This window comes from Suillus subalutaceus (genome assembly GCF_016647625.1).
Source record: "Suillus subalutaceus strain FC151 chromosome Unknown DFJ58scaffold_14, whole genome shotgun sequence".
Classification (NCBI taxonomy): domain Eukaryota; kingdom Fungi; phylum Basidiomycota; class Agaricomycetes; order Boletales; family Suillaceae; genus Suillus; species Suillus subalutaceus.
In genome coordinates, this window is record NW_024540263.1 from 459864 (window position 1) to 480368 (window position 20505).

The 20505-nt window shown below is 47.3% G+C and overlaps 8 protein-coding genes across 8 annotated transcripts; 4 read left to right on the forward strand and 4 right to left on the reverse strand.

The window, feature by feature from the left end:
* Window positions 1-1756: 1756 nt before the first annotated feature.
* DFJ58DRAFT_723630 (uncharacterized protein) lies at window positions 1757-2391 on the reverse strand (the record flags this gene model as incomplete). The annotated part of the gene is made up of 4 exons (XM_041385033.1): window positions 1757-1889; window positions 1956-2050; window positions 2124-2255; window positions 2302-2391. 4 exons carry the CDS (start codon window positions 2389-2391, stop codon window positions 1757-1759), a joined length of 450 nt encoding a protein of 149 aa, XP_041248371.1.
* Window positions 2392-2840: 449 nt separating this feature from the next.
* Window positions 2841-4374, forward strand: DFJ58DRAFT_911482 (uncharacterized protein; the record flags this gene model as incomplete). Its single annotated transcript, XM_041395237.1, has 3 exons — window positions 2841-3365; window positions 3419-3559; window positions 3682-4374. 3 exons carry the CDS (start codon window positions 2841-2843, stop codon window positions 4372-4374), a joined length of 1359 nt encoding a protein of 452 aa, XP_041248372.1.
* Window positions 4375-5959: 1585 nt separating this feature from the next.
* DFJ58DRAFT_698086 (Acireductone dioxygenase ARD family) lies at window positions 5960-6788 on the forward strand. The gene is made up of 4 exons (XM_041383520.1): window positions 5960-6228; window positions 6285-6349; window positions 6402-6529; window positions 6582-6788. The coding sequence occupies exons 1-4, from the start codon at window positions 5984-5986 to the stop codon at window positions 6672-6674; spliced, it is 531 nt and encodes a 176-aa protein (XP_041248373.1). The 5' UTR covers window positions 5960-5983; the 3' UTR covers window positions 6675-6788.
* Window positions 6789-7454: 666 nt separating this feature from the next.
* Window positions 7455-8748, forward strand: DFJ58DRAFT_911484 (uncharacterized protein; the record flags this gene model as incomplete). The annotated part of the gene is made up of 3 exons (XM_041395238.1): window positions 7455-7570; window positions 7789-7876; window positions 8050-8748. 3 exons carry the CDS (start codon window positions 7455-7457, stop codon window positions 8746-8748), a joined length of 903 nt encoding a protein of 300 aa, XP_041248374.1.
* Window positions 8749-8846: 98 nt separating this feature from the next.
* DFJ58DRAFT_767684 (uncharacterized protein) lies at window positions 8847-9364 on the forward strand. The gene is made up of 2 exons (XM_041388873.1): window positions 8847-9144; window positions 9197-9364. The coding sequence occupies exons 1-2, from the start codon at window positions 8913-8915 to the stop codon at window positions 9301-9303; spliced, it is 339 nt and encodes a 112-aa protein (XP_041248375.1). The 5' UTR covers window positions 8847-8912; the 3' UTR covers window positions 9304-9364.
* Window positions 9365-9495: 131 nt separating this feature from the next.
* Window positions 9496-10890, reverse strand: DFJ58DRAFT_742727 (uncharacterized protein). The gene is made up of 5 exons (XM_041387220.1): window positions 10555-10890; window positions 10201-10432; window positions 9931-10135; window positions 9736-9864; window positions 9496-9641 (listed from the first exon to the last, which is right to left on the reverse strand). Exons 1-5 carry the CDS (start codon window positions 10864-10866, stop codon window positions 9518-9520), a joined length of 1002 nt encoding a protein of 333 aa, XP_041248376.1. The 5' UTR covers window positions 10867-10890; the 3' UTR covers window positions 9496-9517.
* A 154-nt stretch (window positions 10891-11044) lies between these two features.
* DFJ58DRAFT_698090 (carbohydrate-binding module family 13 protein) lies at window positions 11045-12132 on the reverse strand. The gene is made up of 6 exons (XM_041383521.1): window positions 12035-12132; window positions 11837-11975; window positions 11738-11775; window positions 11510-11685; window positions 11311-11442; window positions 11045-11255 (listed from the first exon to the last, which is right to left on the reverse strand). Coding segments are annotated over exons 2-6 (438 nt in total). The 5' UTR covers window positions 11928-11975; window positions 12035-12132; the 3' UTR covers window positions 11045-11254.
* A 115-nt stretch (window positions 12133-12247) lies between these two features.
* On the reverse strand, window positions 12248-15562 carry DFJ58DRAFT_767691 (uncharacterized protein). The gene is made up of 7 exons (XM_041388874.1): window positions 15108-15562; window positions 14900-14973; window positions 14689-14759; window positions 14052-14628; window positions 13791-14001; window positions 13638-13739; window positions 12248-13589 (listed from the first exon to the last, which is right to left on the reverse strand). Exons 1-7 carry the CDS (start codon window positions 15251-15253, stop codon window positions 12413-12415), a joined length of 2358 nt encoding a protein of 785 aa, XP_041248378.1. The 5' UTR covers window positions 15254-15562; the 3' UTR covers window positions 12248-12412.
* Between the last annotated feature and the right edge of the window lie 4943 nt (window positions 15563-20505).

Below are 20505 nucleotides of genomic sequence, written 5' to 3' on the forward strand. Positions count from 1 at the left end.
TGCCATGTGCCTTTCCGCCTGCGCTCCATTGGGCACTCGCGGGTATTACGTGTACCACCATCGAAATATGTATTTCGCTCACTACTGCCGCCTCGATTTTCAACCACCCGTTCTTGGCGTAGGCGTGCTTGAGTCTATGAATTTGCCCTATGAAATTGTGAGCGAGCGGTAGGAGTTGGATATTTGATGAGTGGGACCGTCATGTTCGCTGTTTAATGGGGCTTCTTCACTACCGCGGTGGTAGTGGAGGGCATCACTAGACAGCGAAGATTTCATCATTTCCAGTTGGTGACCACGAAATGACCTCGACATCGAGTGGATCTACGAGATTGACCTTGGTTGCAATTTTTTCCACGTCAACGACTCAACAAGGTATCATTCTTCGACATGGAATGCCTTCCAGACGAAGGAGCATTTCCCGCACACTAGAAGATTGTGACCTCGCAACGTACCAATCATTAGCGTCCACAGCACAGGTACTAGTACTCACGTGGGTTTGAGCGATCTGCTCGCTATCAACGATGTCTTGTCTCCAGACGAGCAGGTTCGGGTTCGTTCTTAGATGATGATTAGGCAGTGCATTAACACTGTGGATTGAGGAAACATGGGACCGCCCCACAATCGTGCATCCTAATGGGCTAAAACAACGAGACAAGTAAGTCTAGTCTACATTAGTATGAGTCTGGGTACGAGTGCAATAACGAACATACCTCAGCGAGTGGGAACAACTTGAAATGCTGAGGAAAACAGACATACGACACGCTATAAATATAATGCGGAGCAGAATGATGCGGTGGTCGAGTGGCGATGGTGAATCGCTGTATAGTATCAAGAAGCGTGTCAATAGTCAACACATCCGTGATGTAATGGCAGCTTCGAGGTAAAACCAAGTAAAACGGTCGCTTGCCATGACAGGAGCCTGGGAAAAACCCACTACTAGCACTGCGGAAACGACAAAATAAACGGATCCGCATAGAGTCCGAATATAGCCTGTAAATACACACAAAGCATAGAATGCAAATCGAGGCAAAGTACACCAATGCAGATACAGAAAGGTTCAGTTTTGACATGCAAAACCGACTGTGAAACGATGAGATTTCCAGACGCGGGTTTGTTGCCTGCATGTTAAGCAGACCTCAGTTTTAATATTGATTTAAATGATTTGCACATCAGATTATGGTTGGTTTTTCAAGTGAAAGTGGATCGGATTATGATGTACATACAGACAGGAAGCATGTACCATATGGTGCCGACCTAGGAATCCTCCACATCCTGCAGGCTGTCCTACCTCCTTGTTGCTCTCCCTCCGTGATGTGCGTACCCCATGGTACTACTCAGAGACGCCCGAGTGGTGCCCCTGCCATGTCGAACCATCCACAAATGAGCCCAGAGCATGCGCAACAAGATATGACAGGTGCCTACCCCATGCAGGGCCAAATCCGTGGCACATCACAACCCAGTCACGGCCCCACCAGCTTCGGTCGCAATGGGTTGCATGTCGATGTATTTGGGCCCACCAGTCACCCAGGTAATCTGTGCCGAGAGCAATCCATGGCAGTGAGTATATCAGTCAAGGCAAAGCTAAATCATAACGAGCTACTCACTTCTGGATGACAGCCTGATCCCACATTCTCGTCCTTTCAAGAACACCTTAATGACGGGACTCCAGATCACCAAAAGCACATGCGCTCACCAGATGTCGAGACCTCTCCGTCGTACCCATACATGGCCCTGCAAAAAACCCTCAGTTAACAACTTAGTAGTCATAGTAGAGAATAAAAATACGCACGTCCTTGTTAGCCTCATACCAAATGGTAAATTCTACAGGTGTCTGTGCCTCGGGTTCAGACTCTGGTTCCATCTCACTGTTGTCGGGCACAGGTCCAGCACTAACAGGAAGGTCAGTCTGGGGTAGTAGGGCGAGAGGAGAATTGACATCAGACAAAACAACTTACCACTTGGCTGGATCGTCAACTAGGCACTTGGTATTTTCAGCAGGCGGTTCTGACTCCGGTTCCGTTTCGTTATCATCAATTACCCGAGCTTCCGCCTTGACAGCTTCAAGTTGCGCTGCTAGATATATGTTCAATATCATAAAATGATAGAACAACAAAAGGACTTACAGCTGTCTGGTCTTCCAACCAATCAGTAAGTACTCCCGGTTTCATCGTTGGTGTTTCGCTGGCATCAGCGCAGCATGCTGTGCCAGACGGCAGCTCCAAGTCGAGAGGCTCTCGCATGGATACGTCAATAGCCTACATAGTAGTTAGTATTGGTCTAGTTTGACTAAACGGCACTTACCATAGGACCAAGCTTTCTGCATTCGAAAGTGAACTTGAATGATCTCACCCACGCGGGCAGCTCAAGCTTGATGGTGTCGCGGTCTGCCATGGTGTAGTAAGTACTTACTGGGTAATGAGGACTTAGACAAATTTTCGAAGTTTTACCTCGCTCCAAGTCTACTGTAAACCAACGTCAAGATCTTGGATTCGCAGAGCTGAATAGTCATGGAATAGCAGGTATTTGCGAGGTGTAAGCATAGGTCGGGAAAATTGATAAGGCAAAGTCGGAAAATGGTCCGCTTACATTTGTGGTGTTCCCAGGATCTCTCAAAATTGGCAGCACATCGATTTTGGGTGGGGTTTACTAGTTGACATGGGTTTGGGTATGATTATACAAATTATCTATCTTGGAATAGAGTAGGACTATTTTCTCGTTTCCGCAGTGACTGTCGTACGAAAGTATTCCGAGTCAAGTGCTGCAATAACAGTTTCAGTCTTGTTCTTGTGCAACCTCGAGGATTTCTTCCCAAGCCGAACTGTTTCGCAGATCAAATCACGATGACCACCCCTCATACACCTCAATCACAGAAGTCACAGGTACCACCAGCAGAGACAGTCCTAGTCCCTCGCCACACGGGGGATCTGAAGTTAAGCCGCGAGGCTGTTCTCACTGATTTGGGAAAGTATCTGCAGGTCCCATTCGTTTCCCTAGTGAAGTGTGTTGGTGCCATGCCCTCTCAGCAGCATCTGGAGGAGATGCGTGACAACTTAATTCAGAGCAAGATTCTCACTGACGATAGCCTGGAATGGAAGGACTTCATCCGACCTGTGAAGATGTCCGAAGAGACAACGTTAAAGCCCCTCAAGGGAATCATTTCTGGAATCTTGGAACAAGTCCCGAGTTGTGGAGTATCCTACCTATTGAATCCAAATCAAACGCCACTCTCAGAGCGCCACAATACTTTCCGGCTGGATGGATACCTTTTGCGGGCGAGCGATCAAACTGCGCCCAGGATGCCTTGGTTTGATATCACTGTGCCATTCAAGTTCAAGAAGGAACGGGGTGCCAAAGCTCTCCGAGATGTAAAAAAAGTTGTTACAGATCTGGTCGGCGCCGGCTTATAACTCTGCTCTAGAACGAACATAAGATAATCTGGAGCATTCACAACATCATGCGCGAGGACCCCTGTCGTCGGTTTGCCTTCGGTATCACAATTGAGATCATGCAATTGAGACTGTGGCTCAGTAATCGTACAGAGCCTATCAACTGCTTCGAGGTACACCACTTTACCGCGCTGTATGTCAGGGTACTAACTGGTATAATACATCTAGGACATTGATGGTGCCATCTCTCTCTTTTACGCTCTTGGATTTGCGTCTGCGTCTACCTCCTTGAAAGGGCTTGGATGGGACCTGGGCCACAGTCGAGCGGATTCATGCAGGAGAAAAAATCCAATACAAGTTCACAGTTGGCGACGAGGTGTTCACCACGACACGGGAACTTGCCACATGCGGTGCAGACTCTATGGTTGGGCATGGAACTCACGTGTACAAAGCCACGGATGCTAAGGGAAAGAAGCTTGCCATCAAAGATTCGTGGAGAGAAATTGACTGTCAATCTGAGGGCGAGATCCTAGAAAAAATCTTGGCCTCCTGCGAGAAGAACTTGGGAGCGGAGGAGTTTGCCGATGCCAAGAGACACTTTGTTGGAGTCCGGGTCTGGAAGGATGTTACAATCGACGGCGCCTCGGATGAGATGGTGAACCCAATGGTTGGAGTCGAGCATAATGGCAGCTGGAAGTGGGAACCCATCGATCTCAAGCCAATCTTCTCCGAAAGGCCGCATTTATCTGCTACGGGCGACAATGGTAACTTTCTGCCTTCCTTCCCAAGCAATTGGGCACTGTTGGGCGAAAGGACGCTGGAATCCCACAGAGAGTCCACGCACGCATCGTCTTCAATGATGTTGGAGTCGCCTGTTTCCCCGACGATTTACCGAGACTTTTGGGGCTATTCGGTAAATCGTCGGAGAAATAGCGGCTGTCGGATGTCGGGGGCTCTCTTACACACCCGCCGATGGGTAGGAGTCTAAATCTTTCTTATTATTTGGACAGACTCTAAAGTAAATTTAAAGTACGAACGCAATATATATACTAATAACTTCTCGGTAATGTAAGTAACCGTTTGTCCTTGATCTATGCAGTCGCTGACAAACATCTGGGACTTCAGCTATTCACGATACTAGTTAGCGTTAGTACTTGCGCTCGGATCATTACTACTATCATATGTGTCCAACACCTTGCAAGAGACCCCTCTTGAGACTAATTGAGGGGTTGCAAGATCACCCGAAAAAATTTCAGGTCAATTGGAAAGGACTTGAAAGCGCGTCGCAAGGGGTGCAGTTTGAAATTTGAGCTCGAAAGCGAGCTTGCGAGCATAGAGCTCAAATTAGTGCTTACTAAGCGAGTGCCATTAGCTGTGACTATACGTGTATCTCACCTTCATCATGATTCACTTCATCTTCTTACTCGCACACTTTTCTCACCCACCCACCACTTCCCTGTTTGGTATCTTGGTATTTGGGTTTTGTCGTACTTCCGAAACCTTTATCCAAATACCTCACACTCGAGGCTTCGGTTGCCTTTGTCCCTCTTCTCGCCGTCTCCAGTTTTGATTTCTTTCTGTCCCTCGGTCAAAATCTAGAGCTGAACCGTGCAAACCAAGTGCAAACACGTTGAAATATTAGGTCACGTGATCAGCAAAACGCGTTTACCTGGCAGGTTCACCATCGATTTCCTGACTTCGAGACAATGCCGTTCTCTCCATCTCATCACCCGACAATAACCGAGCCTCGCAACCGAAACCCCTCCCCTCAAACTGGCAATAATCATATTGAGCCTTGCACCAACTTGCATAATAATCTCCCTATATCACGCCTGTATCAACCTGCAGATCGTTAGGAAAAAGACACAAGTCTTGAGCATACCACGTTTGTTCAGAGGCGAACTCAGAGTATTCACGCCTTTTATCACGTTGTTTTTGTCTAGCGATCTGCCAGTTAGCTTCAGCAGAAACGGAGCATCTAGTAAGCAAAGCTTTTGTCGAAATTTGTCCCCAATGTATCCCTAAACGAGGTTGCAATCAGCTTGCAAGTGTCAATTGAGCCCCGCTTGCAAGATTTTCGAGTTCGCTTCCAAGGCGTTTCAAATGGATTCGGTCAATTGAGGGCTTGCAATGCCCTATAAGGCATGCCAACCAAACTATTTCCGATACAGCGCTCATTACTCAATGCCGGACCTACCATTCTCACCATGTATGCTACCCGACGCTGGTATAGGAGAGCTCGGTGGACGTGTCTATGTTCTATGCCAGCGAATGCTAGTTCAAGGAAGACTGGAAAGTTGCCGCTGGCGCTTCTGACGGAATCTGACTTCATGCAACCAATTGGCAGCCGAGCCGTGACAGTGGTCTGGTAAGCCTACAACTGGAATTGACGCATTGAGGTCCTTAAGGCTTCTACTACTTTGACTGGAGCTTCGCCGGGTACACCCCCTGAGCAGGTGTACAAGTAACAAGAGACTCTGATTGAAACGGGTCGGGAGTCCGGTCTTTCCCATAAGGATGTCCCCCAATGATTTATCTATAAAAAGGGTCCTTGAACGTATCTACCACATCAACACGGACCAGTCGATAACATCACTATGCGTGCCTATTACTTCGATAACATTCCAGGCGACCAGCGGCTGCCGCACGATTCTGGCAACCCTGTGTCAGATGAGATCCTGAAATCTATTGGAGCACTATACTGGCACATCCCTACGAACCAACAGGAACAGATTGATACTATTGCAGAGGAAAGAAGCTACAAGCACAGAGACATTATTACAGTCACCAAGCAGGACCTAGGAGATGAGTACGAGCCCTTGTTGGAGAAATTCTTCCAAGAGTACGCTCAACTTTCACAACATCGTGTCTGTACTCAGCAACAGTTTGAAATACTAGGCACATGCATCAAGAAGAGGAGACAAGATATGTTATCGATGGTAGCGGCTTTTTCGATCTTCGAGGTGAGCGGGGAATTACACATTCTATGGCATACTCTGATGGCTCGTCATCCAGAACATTCCTCAGGATCATGGATTCGTTGCCAGATAGTCGAGGGCGATCTATTCGCTATCCCTCCTGGCATCTACCATCGATTCACTCTTGACGAGAATAACATGATCAAATCTTTGCGTTTCTACAAGGTTTGTATTTGCCTTTTTATTTATTTATGGGCTTTACAAGAAACATTCACAGGATAAACCCAACGGGACTCATATCAACCGCGACAGCTCGACAGATGTGCACCCTTCCCGTGTTGATTATTTGAAGAATCTAGCTGTCAACTGATTAAGAAGTCCGTTCTTTCCCTATGATAGGATGTATGTACCAGAGGTCTGTGTAGAGGAGAGTTGTGTAACTATACGATTGGAGCGTACCTGGAGATGCGACTGGGACACTGGGGGTCCCATAGACTAGATCGTAATGTCCTACATAGAGTACTACTCTGCAAATGACAGAGATTGGAAAAAAAAACCGATAGGAAGTATCATCGCCGTTGCTGCGAACTTGCCCAAAGGCACGCCTACATGCTGGCAAAGACGTGTCACAGCTTGCTTGCGTAGACAAGAACTGCTGAGTCGCAGAAACTTATCGGTGTACCACAATGCACAATGTGGCACATGAATGTCCTTACCTAAATGAGAGTTGGCGATCATCGGCGCAGATTTCTGAGGAACCGTGGCAGTGGTGTGGTAAGCTTACAACTTGGAACTACGTGATTAACGTATCGATACCCTTAAAGCTTCTTCGATGAGTTTACCCTATCATGCTATGAAATTGTGAGGGAGCGGCGGCGGGAGTCGGAACGGATATTGGATAAGTGGGACCTTAATGTTCATTGTTCACTGTCTAGTCACGATAGTATTTTTTCGTGTACCATTATCATGGTACACAAACAATACTATTGGACAGCGAAGATTTAATTATTTCCAATCGGTGACCACGAAACGACCGTGTCGAGGTCGAGTGCATCTACAAGAGCGACATTGGTCACAATATTTTCCACGTCAAGGGGGTACCATTCTTCGACATGTAATACCTTCCATACGAGGGGCCTTTCTCGCACACATGCGAGAAGAACATGTCAATATTAGGGCGGCCGGTACCACGGACGCCAACGGGAAGAAGCTTGCCATTAAATATTCGTGGACTGTCACACAATCGACGGTGCCTCGGATGAGACGGTGAACCCGATGTAGTGTACCGTGGTAATCCACCTGCGTGGATATCCACCTAGTTATCCACGTGGATAACTAGGTGGATAACTCAAGGCCAAAATTAATAGGGTGGATTATGTGAATAACTCAAATAACAGTATACATGCGCAGGGTTACGCTAAATAGTACTAAATACTCTTAAAAAGCTTAATTATCGAACACTGCGAATCTACAAGCCTACTTAGTTGGTGGAATGTCAAGCAATCACTGCAGAAAAACGCAGATTACGTCCGGGACGCATCTGGCACGAATCTAGACATTCGCGCCACATTCGTCACACATTTTACTCACATCACAGCAGCGCTGTGACTTCATAATAATCCTCTCATTATGACTGAATCCTGGCAACATTCTACGTGCGCAAAGTGTCATTCTTGCTGCTGGAAAAGCTGTGAATTACATTTACTTCGCACCCCAGAAAAATTCATCACTGACGCACCATACAGTTACCGAAGTCTTTGCATCAGTCAAATGACGATCCGGACATAGAGCTTGTGAGCTCCCCAATCAAAAAAGCCAAGGCATCGAAGAAGAAAAAGATCAAGATTGTCGAGTCCGACGTGTCTGTCATGCACCTATACACAGATGCCGAACATAAACCTGCGAAGGGAAAAGGTGGTGTGAAAGTTGATCCTCTGATGGATCTTCTCTCTGTCAACACGTACCTCAAAAGTAATCCCAAGAAGATGATTGCTCGGTGTGCTGGGGCTGAATATGGATGTGCCACTACCTGGGCTGCACCTTGCTGGAAGACCCGAGTATTCGGACATGCATTGCAATGCGAAAAACTGGACAAAATCGATTTAACACTACGGGATCGTGTCGACAATGACGACCGTGAAACTTCTGACGTGGATGATGACTTCGCAGACGAACTTGAAGCAGAAACACTCGATGGGGATGACAACGAATCAGACTCAAATGTCACTGCTGACCCCGAGGATATAGCAGAAGATGGCTCAAGTAAAGTTGATTCTTTCGACAGTGAAAATTTCGATGCTGCCAGTATCATCAATCTCAATTCCAGGAAACTAGTCGACGTGCTGGCTGATAAAGATTTGGCACCTGCAGCGCCGAGAAGCACTGTCGTTCTTCCACCGGCAAGCACCATTGTGCAAGAGAGGGTCTTGACAGAGGCATATTGAGACATGGAATAGATGTTATATGATATATATTTACTTAATACTGGTGAACGAACGCAAATTTCGCGAAACGCGCCATGGATTGAAAATTTTGCAGCGCCCCGATAGGCCCGGATCCGCTGGGCCGGTTTTGCCGGCGGTGGATATCCACGGGTACCACTAACCAAATGGTTGGAGACGAGCATAATGGCAGCTGGAAGTGGGAACCCATCGATCTCAGGCCCTTCCTCTTCGAAAGGCCGCATTTATCTGCTACGGGCGACAATCGTAAACTTTTTGCCTTCCTTCCCTGGAATCCCACAGAGAGTCCACGCGCGCATCGTTTTCATGTTGAAGTCGCTATCAAGGATGTGACCTCTCTGGTTGACAATCTGAGTAGCTTGTCTTGCGATCTGAAGGGTAATGCAACTATTTTTATTCTCCTTACCTCAATCGCTCACGTCACCCTTAGCCCTATCTTATTTGCATAAAGTAGGTTGGGTCCATCGTGATTTCAGCGTCGGGAACGTGATTTGGGTCGTCGCTCTTCAACTAAGTCCGACTTTTCAATACATTTGAAAGCCACTGCATCCCTCCCCATTCCATACAAACCGTGCTCGACCTCCGGACTGATCCCTTCGCTCACTGTCGATTGTGCACAGTGTTGTCGAAAGTGAGAACGCGAAGACACACTATTTGCAGAGACGACGCGAATATAGTATTTCCTGAGTCAGTGCTACTGTAAACACAATATATTGTTGTAGAGCCGACCGAAGGGGAGTCCTTGTCTACATTAAGTATCCACCTTTGATATATCGATACCACTATATTGCCTGCTGGCCTGGGGGGTCGGTGACTTTACCGTTATCTTCAGTTGTGCATGTAGGGTGCCATCAGAGTCTACATAGATGGTGTTGCTACAACAACACAGTCAGTTCAAAGTCACAAAACACATTGATGGATAAAACAGTGTTGCGAGCTTGCGGATGATACTTAATAGAGAAGACTTACTTGTCCATCAGCCATTCACCCAAGAGTCTACAGACTGTACCAACCTTAGCGCCGGGTTGGATATCTGTATAGTGTTGAGGTCTGAATTCAGAATCGGTACCGGGTTTAGTGGTTGAATATTTGAGTGGTCTACATTCAGTCCCATGAGGTTAATGGAAACCTTCACTTTGCATTGGAATCGGAACGATGACTTACCCAGGAGGTAGAAGTGTACACGTGGGTGATTGATTCATGCGTATGATTAGAGGAGCAGGTCCCGTCGCACAACCAGGTGGCCCTCTATGAGCCTCTATCAGAAATACAGCAGCTGCGTCGGCTGGAAAACTGTCTTCAGCAAGACGATACGTAACGCGCCAGATCCCATCTAGCGCTAAATTGAACCACAACACCCATGAACGTCCTGCAAGAATTAACATGTACTTCTTGTCAGCGTGAAGGCCAGGCTGAAATACGCGGACCACATACCTGCAGCAATAAACTCTACAGACAAGGTTGGTGTGATGCGCAGGCGCTTCTGGAACATCCTGAAGCGGAAGCAGGCAACAAATTGGTGTTCGCCCAGTCCATCTCCTTCGTGCACTTGAATATCATCGGGCGGACAACCCAAAAAGCGTCTAAAAGACTTATCCTCAAGTAATGGAGCATCTACTTTGTCTCTCTCCCAGCGCTTATGAAAAGTATCATCTCCAAAATCTAGCTGCATGAACAATGCGTGGTCGTTAACTGTCATGCATGCGAGACGCACATCATAAAAGCAAAAGACGAGTAATGGGAAATGTATTTCATGAGTGCCCAAAGGACTTCTCACAGGTTATTCACAATCGCCCAATATATTGCATTATGGCCTAGGATATTGTTTTCCTGCAGGAGGTCGGAAAACTCTGCTGATGGCAGAGCAGCAGCGCAGTAATTGATACTTTTGGCGACAGAGGAAGGGGTGAAATGGGGAGAGGAGACGATTTCACGGATGTGAGATAGAACTGTGGTACGACGTTGCTCCTCGGATTGTAGAGAAGAAAATACAGGTGGTTTGCAATGGACGGAATGTGCTGGCGGGGACTTCGAAATAGCATCGTACGAGGGAGGTTGAGTAGTAGCAATATCATCATGAATTGGGGACTTTGTAGTCATTGTGGAAGGTAGAGCAACCCAAATATCATAGGGGCTCCGGTAGGATTTATAATGCCTGGGCCGAGCTTCTGCGGGCGTGACACTTCGGCAAATGCCGCCCCAGGCACGCTGACCTAAACAACGACGTCTTTTCTATGATACTAGCCCCGCGAAGTCTGATGTATCGAAACTGATGAATGATATGGCCCACAAGTGGAGGGAGTCGATCACCATCGATGGTGCGCTTGCCCAGCACTGGGATAGACCTGGAGAATTCACCAGATTTGCTTAGACTGCCACAACCTTCATTACTGCCAGTACTTATGAAGCTACAGCACATATCGCTTGTTGTGTATTATACATGATAAACCACACCATATATATATACAATAGTTCTGTTCTTTTGCGCTCTAAAAAAGGATCACAACGTCAATCGATATACACGCTTAGCAGTTATCAACATACCATGTACGCTCAACAGGCGCCCAAATCTGATTAGCGCCCTGCCACCCGGTCCAGAGTTGAACAGGTGTGCCTTCTGTCGCATTCCCCTTATCGGACAGGTCTACGCTGAATTGCTTGTCATGGAGCAATATCCTGCCGAGGGGAAACAACAATCAATCCACCGCCAAACATAAATAACAAGAAAGAGAAAGGTACGCACCTAATACCTCCAACACCTTCCATATCAGAGTTTTTGATATCCCACTTGAAAGGGGACGGGACAGCAACAACCCTGGTACCATCACCAACGTTGTTGACATCACCTTCGACCCCTAGATATTTATCAGTCCCGGCGGACTTGATGAACCAGGCGTCATCAGCACGTTGGAAGATCCACTGCGAACAACTCGTTAGTGCAGCCATTCTGCAACGATGATTAGCATATTACCGATTGATTGGGGCCATTGTGGTCGTTATAACCGATGACTACGGATTGACACGACGTCAGCACTGCCTTGGATGAGGCTGGGGAAGAGATGATGCTCACTGGACTGGTTGTCTCCACCAGAGAGATCGATCACAGTGCCTCCCTGACAGTTTTTAAGGGTGTAGATGTGTTGGTTCTGAATGCAAGACATGGTAGTGCGTGTTTGGAATATTTGCTGCCAACAGCCTTGTATTTATACCTGGCAAAACGATACGTCAGGACACCCCTAGCTCTGTGGGGTCGATCACGAATCAATACTGAAAGGGGCTCGTTGAGTCCGATGAGGATTTTATCAGCAGGACGCTGCTATCGATTAGTACTATGACGAAAGATCAGTGATCAGACAGGGGTAGAATATAGTAGAATGATTTTGCGCCTGGGAGCCGCATCAGGAAAGAAGCCAGGCCCCTCCACGTGATGCTTGTACGCATGCTCGTCATACAAGGGACACCTATGTTCACGCCAAGTTCGAAAATCGTAATACTACTAGAGAACTGATTGGCAATCAATAATCTCTAATAGAAATATCCAAGGCGCGTAAGTATTGATGAGATCCTATATATACAACAAATCATGTAGTTTTTTTTGTACCAACTCACATACACGACGAGAGCTTTTCACCTCCACCTCCACAGATCATACAAGAGACTTGCAGAGCATGCCCTCAAGGCGGCAATACTCAGGGACGATAGCAGCGTACGTCATGAACGCATCTACGTCCGCCTCAGCAACCTTCGCCAACCCAATCTGTGCCTCGGCATCGGAAGTGGGCAAGGCAGTTACAGGGGTCAGCGTAGTTGTTTGTGGTACGACAGCTCCAACTCCGCCTGGACTCCCTGCACCTGCATTGAGATCGGGAGTTGTGAATGCAGTCGAGGGCCCGATAGATCCACTGCTCGTCACAGTATCAAGTGTAGAACCTGTGAGCGTTCTCATGCGGCTAATGTCCCTGCCAAGATCCCTGTCTGCAAATCCACCTGCAAACACTGAAGAGGCGAGTATACCGCTCGCACGTTCCATCTCTTCCACTTCTTCTTCTTCTTCCTCGACAAATATAGTGGAACCAAGTCCCGAGCGATGGCCATAGGGGGTGCTAGTACCGCTGTTGGCTCCACTGCCTCCGTTCCCACCCAAAGGAGCATTTACATTGGTCCGCAGCGGGTTACCACCGCTTGCGACCCAGCGCTTTCCATGCAACCTCCTAATCTCCTCCTCAAATCCGCCGAGTCCTCGACCGGTACTTGATCCACCAATAGTAGAACTACGCTCCTTTCCCCATATCCACCGCGCGAAATAGGCACCTCCTAGTGATGCACGGCCAGGGAAGCCAGTGGCAGGTGCGTTGCGATGGGGCACTACTTGTGCGGAATCAACCTGGGTGCTGGGCATGAACACGGGTGCATTGAACACATCGCCTGCAAGATTTGCGACGGAGGGGAAGTTGGCAGCTGCGCCAGTGACGAGTATTCTTGCAGGGAGTGGGGAATAATCATATGGATCAAAGGAGAGTCCAAGGCTGGATGCGATGTTTGAACGGGGATTCTGCCCTTGTGGCGATGTAGGACCGGGTGCCTGAGCAACGTTCCCTCGAGACCGATTGATATTCGAACCAAGAACACCGGTGGCAATCATCCTTGACCACCGAAAGCGGAATGATAGGACCTGGCTCTCAAGAAGACACCGAGGGTTTGCACGAAGGTCTCGGAACTCGTTGACTTTGATACCGGTCTCAAAGCGATAGATGCCTTTGACATGCGATAATGGGTAGCTGTCGCCCTGTAGGAGCCAAAAACTGAAGAGCTTATCATCGAGACTGCGAAGAAATAAGATAAACGTTTCGAATTCATTTGCATGAGCATACCCTATGGATCCACCAGGTGGCACGATGGCAACCAGCCGATCAAACGCACTCCAACTCTTCGTGTACATGTCTCTTACAAGAGCACGCGGAACGTCAGCATTTCTGCATGTAAATGTCAGAAGCTGTGCAAGGTGAGGCTATGTGATTGCATACCTGCTGCTTAACATAGCGATATATCGTCGCTTTTCACTGGCATCCTGGGCAGGATGGGGGAATAGGCTGTAAAGTCGAGTTGGTAGGTAATGTTGAGCAGGAGTAAGAAGGGTATCCATTGGTCCAAATGAAAGTACTGCATCTCCAGGAGATGGGCAGAGAGATAGGTATGAGGAAAGGTAATCAGAAGTGAAGGGAGTGACAATCGTATCTGCAAATGCATTAGTGGGTTGCACAAACATTATAGCAAATGAATCTCACCAGGTTCGAATCCGTATCGTTCACATAGGTATCGCGAGATATGGGCCGCTTTCCTCCCACCAGCGACCTCCACGTCGCCCAACCACGTTCGGATCCTCCGACCTTCTTCCCGACTCCCACCTACGATCTCCAAAACACCCTCGTCCCAGCGGCCCAGTCCAGGCGCACCTTGTGCGCCAGCGCCAGCACTGGCATGCACCCACATACCGGTCGCGCAGGCCTCCGACTCTCCTACATTTACCCACTCCCCCACGACCATACTTGCAAGGAATTGGCTGGCAAGCTGTATTTTCCCCGTTCGTGACCAGACATCAGATGTCCACGATTCACGAACTCGGAGGAGTTGGGCAGCTAAGAGCGATGCGTTGGCGCATGTGCCAACGCGAGCGGCCATGAGGTCTGGCCCTCCAAGGAGGGCTTCGAGGGCGAGGGCATGGGTGTGTGCGGACGTATCCTGAGCGACTGGTGTATTCGGTAATGAAAAGGTGTTAGGAGGAAGTTGAGAGTGAAACGGGAGTCGGGGGTCGAGTGCTGGAAATGAAGGAATGGGTGTCGATTTCCACCACACAAGAGCATGCTGTAAAGTTGTATGTATCACATTAGGACGGTCCTTCACAGCTTGATAGGAGCGAGTCACCTGAGCACAACCACCGATTGATTTTATCCTCGTTACATCATGATTCCTAGTCAATTTTTCCAGTAAAAAGTCTGTTGCCGCCAACAAATTGTTGTGTTCAGGGGGGAAGTAAACAATGTTCCCGCGCACGTGGTAAGTGATCGGACAAATACCCAAAAATCCAAATTGGTTAAGTCGAAGCAAAAAATTTGCTTCCGCCTAGTTTACGCACCAAGAGCCTTGACCCACATATCTACTGGCGTGGTGTATGCATCTCCTGGAGTAGTGAAAATTCCTCCCTGAGTCCTATTAAAATATTAGCTCTGCAATAAAATGACTCTAGACGCGATGTGAAGAGAGCATGTCGCAACATTTGAGCGCGTCCAAGTCACTGAGAGTGGGACATGGAAGAACAGAACATATGCCAGAAGAACACGTACTGATATTCAGGCAATTCCGTATCAAAATCAACGCATTCTACTCCCACAAGCTCCAAGCTCTCATCCACGATTGAAGCGCGCAGTTGATCGGTAGCAAGTTCAAGTCCGAGGAATAGCGCAGGGCCTGTCTTTGGACCTGGTGCCATCGTTGGCCGGATTAATCGAGGATTCAATTAGGGATCGACGTCGTGATTGCGAATCTATAAGATGGAGAAGATGGTGGTATCGGGTATAATAGGTAGATGATGATATATTTTTTGGAAAAAGTTGCAGACAGGTCCTGTGGCCCCGGTTAGCGACGGAGGTCCTGTGGTCGTGAAGAAGAAAACAAGAAGATGGTAGATAGAGACAATTATGAAACGATTCAGTAAATTCGATTCTCAGGCTCGCATTCGCATGTCCAAGTGTAGGAGTACATTGATCTAGACCGGCCGTTTCCCACGCCTTTATCCAAGGGGTACCCGCTCGGGAAAAAATGTACAAGAGGTTGCCTTTATCCTACTTTGAAATCATAATGCCATGGCCAGGCCAACGTCAGTCTGGAATTGAAAATGGCGGCAGCTAGCGTGCTCCAATCTTCACAGCAGGGTCTCCCTCTCTCGCAATACAGGTCACTGTATGGGTCGCATATGAACCGCGCAATAATGAAGACAAAAAAAAAAGGAACAAGACTTTGTGCCTTACTTTATTGCTCTTCGACGATCTATTCTCATCCACCTTTCCGGATGCACTCTTCACTTCCACCTGAAGTTAAGGCTTCGCAACTGACTGTATTAATTCTGACATACGAGATTTCCTGGCCTTCTTCGATGTTTCTGGTAGGGAGATGGTGAGATGATTTATACTGCGTGGCTCGCCGCTCGTTCAAATACCAAGGGAGCTACGGATGTCGATCGATCACTGCTTCCTATCATGCTATCATCTACCTGAGCTACGTTATTCTCCTGGCTCCCAACCCCTACGATTCTTGTCATCATCGTCGCGAGTTCTAAAAAGCCATTGAATGAACTGGGAACACCCTGACTGGACCTGGCTGTAATCAACAACTCTGATTGGACACCACGTCTTATTTATCTATATTTGCCTCGACGCCTACTTATACCAGAAAATATTGTAGTTTTGTTTTGTCTGTCAAAAAGCCGGCGACTAACGTTTTGGCGCTGCAATCACGTTAGGTATTGAGCGTCATCGAGATCCAACCAAGAACTTCTCCACGGCAAACCCATTTGAACTAAACGATGAGCGAAAGGCAGACTTCCATTCAGGTATTGGAAATACAGGGTGACTATGGTACACGCAGTCAATGTGTACAACTGTCGCAAAAAAGAGACATTTGACAGACAAAACAAAACAACAGTTGCAATGAACATAAGGTAAGTGAAAAATTCCTGCAACCATTCTAATACATCTTATAAACCAGGCGCTGATCTAAGCATAGGGATATGCGTAACAAATGCGTAAAAGTACCTCGCTACTGATGTTATCCTTCAGTGCCCCGAAGTTCCACCTTCAAGTTCCTTTTTCAGATTGTCGTACAATTCCTGCATAGAGGATAATACAGTACCCACGGTAGACTGAGCTGCACCACCATTCACGAGGATCGCTTGTCTCTCCTTCAATTCGGCCAAAGGTATATGCACCTTTGCAGCGAGATCCGCGAACCACTCTCTTGGAACATACGAGGCTGTCAAATTCAGCATCGTCGCTGTCACTAAGGCTGCTATTCCATCGACGTAGTCGTCCCCTTTGAAATATCCCGCAAAGTCCCATCCGCTTGCGATGAGCAGCCGCCACCTCGCCTCTGCAGGACTGAAAGGAAGATCCTCGCCCAATGACATGATGCGCCCGAAGGTTATAAGAAGGTAGAATCCGAAATACAAACCACGCGTGTAATCTCCGTCAACTAGAGAAATGCACCGTGCGAGATGACCATCACGAATCAGACGTTGACACCACTCGTCATTCTTTGTCAGGTCATAGATGACGCTGATGTAGTAATAGTCTCGATCAAAGTGGAAAGAGGCGTCGGGTCCAGTGTTGTAGATTATCCAGCCGTCTGGACGTACGGCAGTTAAAAGGGCGCAGGAAAGTTCATCCAGGAGTTATGCGTCAATATCCTGTGGCCTGGGGGCACTGGTTATAGAAGCTAGTTCTTCTCGAGCTTCATAAACAGCTTTAAGCGCGGTATACCGGACTCGGGAAGATTTTGTGGGGCCCATACAGCGAATAAACGACTCGATGTAGGACCGTCGCTTGGTAGAGCTCCCTAGCCCATGCATGGCGCTCAGTGCTAGCAAAGCATCACCTTCTGATTCATCGTCTGTGTCATGATCTGCACCATGCGCCAGGTAATCGACGAGCCAATCAAATTCTTCACAGATGGGCCCTAATAGTGCTGGCACATACATGAGGAGGGTCTTCGGAGACACATGCAGGATGATTCTGAATGGTCGCGAATATCATCCTAAGACATGAGCTGGAACTAAACAATGGTTTGGTTCGCCCCCATCATGCTCGTTCGAGGGAGCGATGGTGCATAGGATTGCGTGCCGAAAATAAGTTGCTCAACCACAGAAACAAATTAATGACATACGGGTCAAAATTTTATCTTTCGAATTATAGCCGTGTGATAATACAAGTTAGTCCTATGGGATAATATAGAACCTACTTACCGTAGGCCGAGATCGTATTATTAAAGCAAGCCCTTGAAAAAGAAACCTCGCCTTCTGCAGCATGTTAAAATAACTTGAGATATCATGACGACAATATAATTGGATGGATCTTATCATGATGTGCAATGCCCGTCATCTCTCTGCCTTGCCGAGGTAGACGAAGGAGTACGTACACACTGCAAAGACCTTGAATTCATACAATAAAAAGGGCGAAAGTTAACAGATAATTACTTTGGTGTTGGCTATCTGAGCATCAGTAAACTCACAATTACTTATTCATAATGTCTGAACGTTAATTACAGTACACCCATATCCCAGATACGTTACACTCGGCACTACACAAAGCTTTGCAGCCCGGCTCTCCCTGCTTCCATTATCATCCATGCCTTCATCCCCAGTAATGACAGTGGCATGATGATAGTAGAACGGATGACGGATTCTACAGAGAACGTTAACGAGGCAGATAGTATGAAACCGGTCATGGTGATGTGTGAGAAGTGCGGTATCTCGAGTCGGATATCTGGTTTATTAGGCGTGATATACAGTGATCCCACGGTCCTTTGTACACTACTACTCCACTGTACAATTTGATTTTCTCATTGCATTCTTTGTCGACTCCCTGCAAATCATATATCATCATGTTCAGAATACATCCTGCTATGCGATGGTACCAAAATTACAGTGCTCAAATTTATAAATCCATCCGAAGCTGCAAATTATACCTCTAGGGCAATATATTTGAATTTCTCGAGCATCAAAACCTCACCACTGCACTAAGTTTCACCCGTTCTACTTTATGTATGAACATTACAGATGGATTAGAAGCAGTGGAGATGATTTTAGTCAAAGTTTCATTGGTGAAACACGTTGTGATCCATGAGTAACTTCATTATACAGACTAAGCTTGGACACGAGGTGCCTTTTTGACTCAGTCTCGCTCAACATCTCCCTTTTGCTGCCAGTATTCAACATATATCTTCAAAACATGCATATATTCTCTTAATATGGTTGGGAGGCCAAAATCATTGACGAAGAAGGCACAGGTCTTGCGTGAGGAGAAAGAAAAAGTCATGGCTCGTGCTGTGGCTATGTACCAAGCTGAACTCGCAAAACCAAGCTCAGAGAAGAAGCAGGGCCTTCGAAAGGTGTGCAGGGATGTTCAGAAGGCATACCTCAAGGAAACGGGCCAAGTTGTCAGTTTAAGTCATAATACTCTGGCAAATCTCGCCAAGGGAGGGGTTCGGCTTAGCGAATTCAATAGCTCCACGAAAAGCTGGCTCACACCCACAGAAACAGACAAAGTTATCGAATATGTTGTGGAAATGGCTCGACGTGGCTTTCCACTTAGCCACAAGCGTCTCAAGGAGCATGTTGATGAAATCTGTCGAGCCCGACTTGGAGATGCCTTCCCGCAGTCTGGAGTGGGAAAAAACTGGACTCAGCGCTTCGTCGAGAAGCACTCTGATCACCTACGAGCTTACTGAGCACATTCACTTGATACTGCTCGTGGCCGTGCCGTGAACCCGACAACTAACAAGGCATGGTTCGAAATGTTGAAGGATGTCCTGGAGAGTGGTGACGACAACAAACCAATGGCACCAGAGTGTATTTGGGGTGTCGATGAGACTGGAATTCAACCAGGAGGAGGAAGCACCCAAGAACAAGCACTTGGTAGTGCTGGAACGCAGGTTCAGTATCAGCAGCGAAACGGCAATCGTGAAAACATTACTGTGTTAGTCACAATTTGCGCAGATGGAAGTACAATTGCACCTGCGGTGATTTTCAAGGGAAAGGCATATCAGTCCAAGTGGAACGAAAATAATCCACTCAAAGCATCGTGAGTTGGCATGCATTATGTTGTGCTCTTAATCACTCATATAACACTGTTCTTTATAGTATTGGTTATTCAAAGAAGGGTTGGACTGACGGCGAGATTGGTGCACTCTGGATCAAACAATTCGATGAGCAGACATGTGACAAAGCTAATGGTCGTACTCGCCTACTTCTCGTTGATGGGCACAATTCTCACTACACTCGCGCATTCCTGGAGTATGCTCGGCAGCACCGAATTCACGTCCTCTGCTATCCTGCACACAGTACCCACATCTACCAGGGCCTAGATGTGGCAGTATTTGGTGTCCTTAAGCAGTGTTGGTCAGAAGAACGAGACAAATGGGAGCGCGAGAAAGGAGAGAAAGTGACGAAAAGCAACTTCCTTGCAATCTATGGTGCTGCCCACATTCGTGCACTCACATCAGAAACCATTAAATCTGCATTCCGAAAAACCAGTGTATGGCCTTTCAATCCTAAAGTCGTCACAGATGAGATGTTAGCTCCTGCTCGCGAATCATCTAACCAGGGCCACCTTCCAATCACTCCTGAATCTCCTGTTCGAGCCATAATACAGCTGCTCAGAGACCTGCAACCAAGGGCGGAAACTCGTAATTGTGATATTCAACTTGGTACAATTGCTGAAGAAGATGGTAGTATTAACGACGAGACAACTCCAGGTAATCCTCACTGTTTGCATTTCAAAGATCAGATCAATAATTTATCAAACAGCAGACGAGAATACTTACGAGAACGATAGTCCTTTTCAGACTGGTGATAGAACCATTCCAAATGTTTTCGCACGACTCGAGGAAACATCTGCACGATTCCTTATATCATCATCTCCCATCAAATCAAGTTCAAGGTTGCCTACCATGCCACTAGCAATAGTCTCA